This window comes from Ursus americanus, chromosome 7, assembly GCF_024610735.1.
Source record: "Ursus americanus isolate L20-20 chromosome 7, mUrsAme1.1.p, whole genome shotgun sequence".
Classification (NCBI taxonomy): domain Eukaryota; kingdom Metazoa; phylum Chordata; class Mammalia; order Carnivora; family Ursidae; genus Ursus; species Ursus americanus.
In genome coordinates, this window is record NC_142133.1 from 47,629,459 (window position 1) to 47,640,045 (window position 10,587).

General features: G+C 45.5%; 1 protein-coding gene across 2 annotated transcripts in view; it reads left to right on the forward strand.

Annotated features, from left to right (window-relative positions):
* TCF7L1 (transcription factor 7 like 1) overlaps window positions 1–3,655 on the forward strand; it is a 150,706-nt gene extending 147,051 nt beyond the window's left edge. For both annotated transcript variants that reach the window (XM_087863629.1, XM_087863630.1), the window contains exons 9-12: window positions 50–209; window positions 295–402; window positions 1,139–1,214; window positions 2,279–3,655. In XM_087863629.1, the coding sequence (XP_087719755.1) occupies window positions 50–209; window positions 295–402; window positions 1,139–1,214; window positions 2,279–2,712 (778 nt within the window). In that variant the 3' untranslated portion in view covers window positions 2,713–3,655. The remainder of the gene's footprint in view (window positions 1–49; window positions 210–294; window positions 403–1,138; window positions 1,215–2,278) is intronic.
* Window positions 3,656–10,587: the final 6,932 nt, after the last annotated feature.

Consider the following 10,587-nt stretch of genomic DNA (forward strand, 5'->3'; position numbering starts at 1 on the left):
GCTGGGCGACCACTGGCACAGGCTAACCAGCAGCTTTGTGACTTCCCAGGAAATCACCAGTCACGGTGAAAAAGGAGGAAGAAAAGAAACCCCACGTGAAGAAGCCTCTGAATGCCTTCATGTTGTATATGAAAGAGATGAGGGCCAAGGTGGTGGCCGAGTGCACCCTGAAGGAGAGCGCGGCCATTAACCAAATCCTGGGGAGAAAGGTAAGGTCTGCTCTGGTCCAGGGCTGCGCGTGGCTGCGTCCCCTGCTTTCTGCACCCCCTGTCACCTCTGACCCTCTCTCCACAGTGGCACAACCTGTCCCGAGAAGAACAGGCCAAGTACTATGAGCTGGCCCGGAAGGAGCGGCAGCTTCACTCCCAGCTCTACCCGACCTGGTCAGCCCGCGACAACTACGTAAGCATCCATCGGGCCGGAGGGCCGCAGCGGGGAGTGGGCGGGGGCTGCGTAAGGCCAGGGAGGACAAGTGTTTCTCGAGAAACAAGGCAGGCATTTTAATTGTCGGGAGATCGACAAGGACATGGCTTTGGTGTCCTGAGGACCCCTCTCCTTTGAAGTGGACTCAGCCCTTGGACGCAGTGCGAGCTGTGTTGAGCTCTGGTGGTGAGGGTGTTGCGAGCCAAGGGCTCTGAACCCGGGCTCAGAGAGGCATGTAGGAGCCTCAGCTGGCCTTTCTAATAACTCTTTGAAACTAGACAGATTTTGGTATGTCTGTTCTCATTTGCTTTTTATTTCCGGTAAGGGGCTTTAGAGTGGTCTTAGATTTTCAGTGGGGCCTGAGTCCCCTCAGAAAAGATCCAGAACCACACTGTTCCAGGGAGGGAAATGGAAAAATAAGCCTGAGGGCACTGAAGGGACGAGGCCTTCCAGGAAGGCCAGGACACCGGGTTGGAGGGAAGAATTGAGTGGGGAAGGGAGGGCGCATTCCAGGAAGGCTCATTCTGCCTCCACAGAGGCTTCTATGGGTGCGTGACCCGAGCGGCTCCTCTCCACCCCCAGCTCCCTCACCCAGACTGGAGGGTCAAGAGCAGTATGGGCCATAGCCTGTCTCCGCCACTTCGTATCTGGGAGTCCCCCTGAAAAACCAGTTATTCTGCCCCCTGGTTACCCTTTCTTTGGCCGTAATTTTCAGGGTAAGAAAAAGAAGAGGAAGAGAGAAAAGCAGCTGTCACAGACACAGTCCCAGCAGCAAGTCCAAGAGGCTGAGGGTGAGTCCTTAGGAGGGTGCTGGCTCTTCCAACCGCCGTCACCGGGGCACCTGGCGTGCATCGTTCCGGGGTCTCTGTAGGGTACAGCGACAGCGCGGTTTCATCACAGCTGCCCTTCTCAGGGCCTCTGCCTCATGGGAGCCTCTTGCATACTCGGGTGGGTGTTATTATTACGCCCTTTTCAGAGATGACAAATTAAGAGGCTCAGAGAGGGTGGATCTTGCCAGTCACTCTGCTTGTTCAGTGGCGGAGGCAGGATTTAATGCCAGCACTTTCCCACTTCGAAACCTAGGCACTTTTCAGTTCAGTTGAGTCACGTCTCATCTGAGAGTTCTGAAATCAATGTACCGGGCAAAAATGAATGGTGGCTGAAATTACCTTTGGAATTCCTTCAGGAAGGGGCACATTATTAGAGATGGACATACCACCTATTCGTGAATCCAGCAGAAGCAGGCGTTCCTCCAAGGTTTGGTTGGTTGAACACCCAAAGAAATACTTTGCTTGGTTTCGGGGCCACTTGATGCCGGAATTATGTACTGTGTCTTTTCACACCGGAGTCACACCCAGCATGGTGACCTCTCGTCCCGTGCTCACTCCGGACAAGTGTAGAACTGCTGGTACCAGCTAAAGTACTTTTAATCTCTTTTCTCTCTCCCTCCCGCTCTCTGTCATCGGTACGATTTGTATTTGTTTACGTGGGAGTGCACAGAAGTAGAGCGTGTGTGTGCCAAGTGCACCGCGCACCTCCCTGCCTAGCAGGGGCCGCGCCATCTCTGACAGCACCGTCAGCCCAAGATTTCACAGCAAATCGAATGGAGATCCGTGTCCCCAAGCGCTGAGATTTAGGCAGGGAAGGGGAGGATATGACAGCCGGAGTTACTTTCCCTCCTATCAGATACCGAATAGGTCTTTGGCGTTTTGGCACTGCCCTTCTCGATGCTCTGGGCGTCCCTCGGTGTGGCTTCCTCATCTTGAAAGCACCGCCGCTTCCCACCCAGTAGGCGTTCTTGTATCCCACCTCACCCTCAGTACTCGCTGCTCAGTCTTGTGTTTTGTCCCCATAGGCGCTCTGGCCTCCAAAAGCAAGAAGCCATGTGTTCAGTACCTGCCCCCTGAGAAGTCCTGTGACAGCCCTGCCTCTTCCCACGGCAGCATGCTGGACTCCCCGGCCACCCCCTCCGCAGCCTTGGCGTCCCCGGCTGCCCCTGCGGCGACCCACTCGGAGCAAGCCCAGCCCCTCTCCCTCACCACCAAGCCGGAGAGCCGGGCCCAGCTGGCTTTACACTCTGCTGCCTTCCTGTCCGCCAAGGCGACAGCCACCTCCTCTGGCCAGATGGGCAGCCAGCCCCCGCTCCTCTCCCGGCCGCTCCCCCTCGGGTCCCTGCCCACAGCTCTGCTGACTTCTCCCCCCTCCTTCCCGGCCGCGCTCCATGCCCACCAGGCCCTCCCAGTCCTCCAGGCCCAGCCTCTTTCCTTGGTCACCAAGTCTGCCCACTGAGCTGCCCCCTGACCTATGCAGGCTGTCAAGTGACTCATCGAGTAGTAATGATTCAGAAGAAAAAAAGAAAAGGAAACTTTATTGGTCAATATTTGACCACTCTGGACTGTTCTGTAAAGTGACTGGTAACAACAGCACTTTACATTTTGTAGATGTAACCAGTAGCTGATCTTAAGGCTTTTTTTAAAAAACAAAACAAAACAACAAAAAAAAAATCTTTAAAAGAAAGAGAACTGAAAAGTAGTGTGTTATTCTTCCTGTATGTGCAGTGGTGGATGGACCTGGGCAGAAGGCCCCTTCCTCTCTACCTCTTTCCTTTTCTGCCCTGCTCCCTCTTCTCAGCGCCCCACGAGCCCCCCTCCCCTTCCCGGTCCGCGTGTCGGCCATGGCTGGACTTCTGGCCTGTTACCACTTCATCTAGATCCCGTTCCTGGACGTTCCCTTTGACCCCGCCAAGTTTTTCTCCTTTGCTCAACTGCCTTCATCTTCGTCCTCTGCCCAGTGTAAGACTGCCATCACGTGAGAAGCCACCTTTGCCTGATTGTCTCCACCAGCATCCCCTGTCCCTCAGTGGGCCCTAACGCAACAACCTCCAGCTTTGGGTGGGCAGAGAGGTCCTCTGAAATGGTTCTTCCCCACAGCGAAAGGGATTCAAGGTGCCTGCCACTTTCTCGGCGAAGAAGTCTCTGTGCCACCCCCTCACCAGTCAAGACCTCCCCTCACAGTCCCAGAGCGGCAGATGGGACCTGGCCCCAAGGCCTGGCTCTTGTCCCCTGGGTCAGTGCCAGCACAATCTGCCAAAGGTCTGAACTCCCTCCTCCCTTCCCCTGTCACCTCACATGCTTCTGTGTGTATTTCTTTTTGTTTTTATGGGGTTTTTTGGAGCAATTTAAACTTCCAGTTGTTTATTTTCACAAAAGAAAATAAAATTGCAGTTGCAAGACCTTTTCTGAGTATTTCAGTCCTTTTGTTGAGTCAAGTCCCCATCTTCATAGCAAGCCCTGTGCTAGATTTTTGCAGGGGGTTGGAGAGAAGAATACAAAAACATGCCTGACAGAAAAATCCAACCCAACTGCCAGCTTCAAATGTACAGAGACCAGTCGGTAGCGGTAACTGAGACCCAAAGAGAGGATTCCGTGTTTTCCTTTCTCTTCTTATAATTGCCAAGGTGTAAAGGGCATCTTCAGTGGTTTTGCAGGGTACCTAGCACCACAATTTCTTCTGTAACAGTTTTAGTGAGCTGTAATTCACATAACATGCAATTTATCCATGTAAAGTATACGATTCATTGGGTTTTCCCATGTTCAGAGTTGTGTATCCATCATCAGAGTCAGTTTTAGAACATTTTCATCCCCTCAAAAAGGAACCCCAGACCCTTTAGAAGTCACCCCCCATTTCTTGCCCTCACACCCTGCAGCCGCAGGCAACCACTAATCTGTTTTCTGTCCCTGGATTTGTCTACCCTGGACACGTCATTTAAATGGGATCATATGGGGCCGCCTGGCTGGTTCTGTTGGAAGAGCATGTGACTCCTTTCTCTGGGTAGGGAGTTTGAGCTCCACGTGAGGTATAGCGATGACTTAAATAAATATTAAAAATAATAATAAATGAAAAAATAAATGTCATGATACAACATATAGTACTTTTTCTGTGTGCGTGTGTGCGGGTGCATGTATTTGGGTTTTTTTGTTTTTAGTAGGCTTCCCATCCAATGTGGGGCTTGAACTCATGACCCTGAAGTCAAGGGTCACATGCTTTACTTATTTATTTTTAGAGAGGGAGATGGGAGGGGTGGGTGAAGAGGGAAGGGAGAGGGAATCTTCAGCAGGCTCCACGACCAGGGCAGAGCCCCACGTGGGGCTCCATCTCAAGACCCTGAGATCATGACCTGAGCCGAAACCAAGGGTTGGAAGCTTAACTCACTGAGCCACCCAGGCACCCCTCCTTTATTTTTGATGGTAAAATATATGTAACATAAATTTGCCATTTTAACTATTTGTAAATGTACAGTCAGTGGCACTCATTTCATTCACAGTGTTGCATCATCACCACCTCTATTTCCAAAACTTTCCATCCCCCTGAACAGAATCGATATGACCACTGAATCATCACCCCCCTCAGCCCCGCTCCCCCCAGCCCCTGGTGACCTCTCAGCCACTTGCGCTTTGCATGAATTTGCCTATTGCAAATAGGCCGTGTAAGTGGAATCCTAATCCACCCACCCTTAGCTCACTGTTCTCCAGGGCTGGCACGTTCTAGCATGGGTTAACATTTCATTCCTCTTTTTTTTTCTCTTGTTTTTTTTTTTAAGACTTGATAAAATACTTCAGGCTTCGCTTGCCTTTTTATGAGTACTTGCCAGGTTTTTTTTACCCTACTCAGCCACATATTTTTATTGTGGTAAAATGTATATAATATGAAATTCACCATTTTAACTATTTTTAAATGGACAATCTAGTAGTATTAAGTATATTCACAACATCGTGCAACCGTAGCCACTGTCATTTTCCAGAACGATTTCATCATCCCAAACACAAATGACCTGTCAATCATTAACTCCCCATTTCCCCTTCCTCACAGACTTTAGGAACCTCTAATCTACTTTGTATTTATGAATTTGCCTATTCTGGGTGTCTCATCTAAGCGGAATCATACAGTATTTGTCCTTTTGTGTCTGCCTTATTTCACTTAGCATAATGGTTTCAAGGTTCATCTACATTGTAGCATGTGTCAGAATTTCTTTCCCTTCTATAACTGAATAATCCAATGTGTACATAAACCGCATCTTGTTTATCCACTCCTCTACTGATGAACACATGGGTTGTTTCTACCTCTTGGCTATTGTGAATAATACTGCCTTGGACATCACACGTAAGTATGTTTGAGTCCCTGTGTTCCGTTCTGCGGGGTGTATACCTAGGCGTGGAATTGCTGGGTCATAGGATAATTCTGTGTTTTAACTTTCTGAGGAATTACCAAACTGTTCCCCATAGCAGCTGTACCATTTTACATTTCAACCGGAAATATGTGAGGGTCCAGTTTCTCCACATCCTCACCAAACACATTTTTTCTGTTTTGTCTGTTGTTTATTACAGCCTTCCAGTAGGTGTGAAGTGGTATCTCCATGTGATTTTGATTTGTCTTTACACCACCAGTGATGTTGAGCATATCTTCGTATGCTTATTAGACAGTTGTCCCAGATTATTCTATTTGTTGAAAAGACTATTCTTTCCCCCCAGTGACCTGTCTTAGGACCCTTGTTGAAAATCAGCTGACCGTAAATGTAGAGGCTTATTTCTGGACTTTGAATTCGATTAAATTCATCTATATGTCTTTATGCTGGTACCACACTGTCCTAATCACTGTAGCTTCGTGGTAAGCTTTAAAGGTGGGAAGTATTGGGGCACCTTGCTGGCTCATTCAGTAGAAATGTGACTCGATCTCAAGGTTGTGAGTTCAAGACCCACATGGAGCATAGAGCTTACTTTAAAAAAAAAAAAAGTTGAGAAGGGTGAGTCCTCCAACTTTGCTCCTTACCAAGCCTGTTTTGGCTATTCTAGGTCTCTCGAATTTCCATATGAATTTTAGAATCAGCTTGTCAATTTCTGCAAAGAAGTCAGCTGAGTTTTTAATAGGGATTGTGTTGGTAGATCAATTTCAGGAGCATAGCCATCTTAACAAATTTAAGTTTTCTGATCCACGAATACGAGATATCTTTCCATCATGTAGGTCTTTCGTTTCTTCAATAATGTTTTATAATTTTCAGAGTATAAGTTTTGCACTTTTTTTAAAAAAGCCTTATTTTACTTTTCTTTCTTTCTTTCTTTTTAATGTAAGCTCTATGCCCAACATGGGGCTTGAACTCACAACCCCAAGATCAAGAATTGCATGCTCTGGGGCGCCTGGGTGGCACAGCGGTTAAGCGTCTGCCTTCGGCTCAGGGCGTGATCCCGGCGTTATGGGATCGAGCCCCACATCAGGCTCCTCCACTATGAGCCTGCTTCTTTCTCTCCCACTCCCCCTGCTTGTGTTCCCTCTCTCGCTGGCTGTCTCTATCTCTGTCGAATAAATAAATAAAATCTTTAAAAAAAAAAAAAAAAGAATTGCATGCTCTATTGACTGAGCCATCCAGGTGCTCCTGCCTCTTTTGTTCTTCTTGATTGTAAATGGGATTGTTTCTTAATTTCCATTTTTAGATTGTGTATTGTTGCAAATGTATAGAAATACAATTGATTTTTGTGTATTGGTCTCGCATCTTAAGACCTTGCTAAACTTGTGTGTGTGTGTGTGTGTGTGTATGTGTTTATTTTTAAGTAGGCTCATGTCCAACATGGGGCTTGAATTCGAGATCAAGAGTCTTATACTCTACCAACTGAGCCAGTCAGGTGCCCCGTTGCTGAACTTGTTTTAATAAATTTTTTGAAAATCCTCAGGATTTTTGTATGCAAGGTCACATCATTGGCAAATATAGTTTTACTTCTTCCTTTCCAGTCTGGATACTTTCAATTTCATTTTCTTGCCAAATTGTCCTAGCTACTTCCAGTACTGAGTTAAAGTGGTAAGAGCAGACATCACTGTTCCTTATTTTAGAGCGAAAGCTTCCAGTCTTTTACCACTAAGTAAAAGGTTAGTTGTGAGATTTTTGTATGATGCCCTCTTTCAGGTTGAAAAAGTTCCCTTCTTTTCCGAGTTTGTTAAGTGTTTTTTTTTTTTTTAAGATTTTATTTATTTATTTGACAGAGAGACAGCCAGCGAGAGAGGGAACACAGCAGGGGGAGTGGGAGAGGAAGGAGCAGACTCCCAGCAGAGGAGCCTGACATGGGGCTCGATCCCACAACGCCGGGATCACACCCTGAGCCGAAGGCAGACGCTTAACGACTGCGCCACCCAGGCGCCCCTTGTTAAGTGTTCTTATCATGAGGGGGTGCAAGGAAAACTTAAGATTTATTAAAAATCCCTGCTACCGCTCCCTTAAACCAAAATTGGTGTGAGTTAGGGGTTAGTGCTGAAATCTGCCTTCTCTAATCCTATTCCAGTTAAAATCTCTGTCTAAAGAACCACACAATGAACTAGGTGCCACAATTGATTTGTGATGCCTAACATCAGTCAGGCCTTCTGTGCCACTCATTGGTTATTACAGGTGACCTTTGTCAGCTCCTCTCCAAATCCCCTCAACAACTCCACATCACCATTCTCAAACCCCCAACTCAATCCTCACCTTCCCACCCTTGAAGACTGCCTTACCCCTTAGAATATCAAGAAAATTGAGCTGAAATGCTCCATTTTGATCTCCCACATTCCCACCTAAATCTCCACTTACCCTCTAACCATTTTAACTGTCTTTCCACAGGTCTCAAAGTCAACATGTGGTTCAATCCAAAGTCAAGGGCTCTGCTGCATCTTAGACCCAACCCTTCATCTCTGGCCTTGTTCATCTCTGTCCCTTGTAATCTTGGTCACTTTGTTTAATGAGCTCTTCCCCTCAGTCAACAAAAAAAGTTCAATCCTCTTACATAACTTGAAACCCTCTGTTTCATATGCAAACTTCCAGGAAAGGGTAGTTACTACTTACTTTCCATTCACTACTTACCCCATTGCAAACAGGTTTTGCCCTCAACACTCTACTGAAATATCTAACTCCTTATCTTACTTCAACTCTGTGCTGTATTTTATTCTGTTGATTTCACTTTCCTCATAGAAACACACTGTTCTACCAGTTCTATGACAATTGAAAGCCCTCAAAGGATGTTGAGTAAAGAAACAGTGGAAAACAAGATGATTAGTGTTTCCAGAAGACAAGTGACATGACTAGTTGTAGCACAAAAACTACAAAAAGGACCTGTAAGGTAAGAATTGTATGTATGGTTTTGTAACTTGCTTTATTTTCAGTTAATAATCTACATATGCACATAGACGCCCATAAAAAAGGGAAAACCAGCAAAATATTCAATAGCTCTGGGTTACAAGATATTTTTATTTTCTTACTTTGGCTTATGTTTATTTTTTAAATTTTTATATAATGAACATATAATAATAATAACTTTGGGGAGTCTTAATTATATGCTAGATACTAGTTAAATACTCCATATGAATGATCTAATTCTCAACACTGTTGCAACAGTCTGCTGATTTATTCCTAAATCCACTCTTCTCTTCCCACTCAAGAGTAGATTCTTCATCCTACAACCAGATTAATCTTCAAAAATTCACAACTTGATTATATCTTTCCCCTACTTAAACCTCTTTAATGGCTTCTCATTACTGTTAAAATAAAATATAAACCCCTAGGCATGACCCACAAACTGCATGATTTGGACACTTCTCTACTCTCTTGCCTAGTCATGTAGACACCAGGTCAAGCTTAACAATTCCCTTCCCTTCCCTACACACTCACTCCTGCCAAGCCAATATCCTGTAATGTTAGCCACATATTTATTTGAAGGAGGTGGAGAGAATTTTCTTTTAGAAAAAGATTCATTTACTAATTCACATCCTTTAGCCAGAGCAGTCACATTTCTGGAATAATTTGGTAAAAGATTTCTCTGTGATTCTTTTTTTTTTTTTTTTTTTTTAAAGAGAGAGAGAGTGCATGCGTGCAAACAGGGGTGGGGGTGAAAGGGAGAGGGAGAGAGAGAATCTTGAGCAGACTCCCTGCTGAGAATGGAGCCTGACTTGGGGCTTGATCTCACCACCCTGAGATCACATTCTGAGATCACAACCTGAGCCAAAATCAGGAGCTGGGCGCTTAACCGGCTGCACCACCCAGAGGCCCCACTTCTCTGTGATTCTTATTCTCTCAGTAATGAGGGTGTGTGTGAGATTTTCTTACAACAGAAAAACATTGGGAAGCAGATTAAAGGGTTTTTAAATGACAAAATACTTGGGTCCTGAAAACTGTATCTCTATGCCACATACTGTTCCTTGAAATTCTGAAGAATTTCAATTGACTGGAACTGCATGACATGTAACCTAAATATTGTACTCAACAGACTACAGAGGAGTGTTATTTGCCCTGGTGGCTGTAGTCTTTTTTGGTGGGATTACATTTCAACCTGAGTTAACTGGAATATTTTCTGATGTACTTTTGTGTCGCACAAAGACTTACGTTCTGGACAACTCCCAGATCATTCGCTCCTAAATCTGGCTTTGCTTCAGCCTCACCCCTTGCCATTTTCCTTATTCTCTGTTATCTGGCAATTCTGTTCTCATCTTTAGACTTCTACAATATTAGGTTCCCACCTGCTTCCAGGCCTTTGCACAAGCTGTACACTCAGCCAGGAGAGCTCATCCTCTTTCCTTTAACCTCACCAGGGAAATACCTACACTCTGTGGTCCTCAGCTCAAAGGTCCCTTTCTCAACAGAGCTCACAGTTTCTGCACTTTGCTTTCTTGGCATTTCTTAGAATGTGCACTTACACACACACACACACACACACACACACACACACACACACAATTTGCATAAATATTTGATTAATATTTGTGTTCCCCACTAGATTGCATGCTCCATTAAGTTAGGACCTATCATTTTTAAAACCAGTCTACAAAGCACCTAACCTGGCAAATGATTATAAAACGATTTCAAGAAGCAATTAATGTATAAACTAATAGTACTTTAAACAGTGGGATACGAAACTATTTACCCAATGATACCAATTTGGAGGAAAACGAATATGCATAGAAAAAAAAAACAAAAAGATATACCAATTACGACGGAGGAAAAAATAAGTACATTTGTATTTGTTTAAAACAAAACAAAACACTAGATGGGGCACCTGGGTGGCTCAGACCGTTAAGTGTCTGCCTTCAGCTCAGGTCGTGATCCCAGGGTCCTGAGATCCATCCCCATGTTGGGCTCCCTGCTCAGCCAGGAGG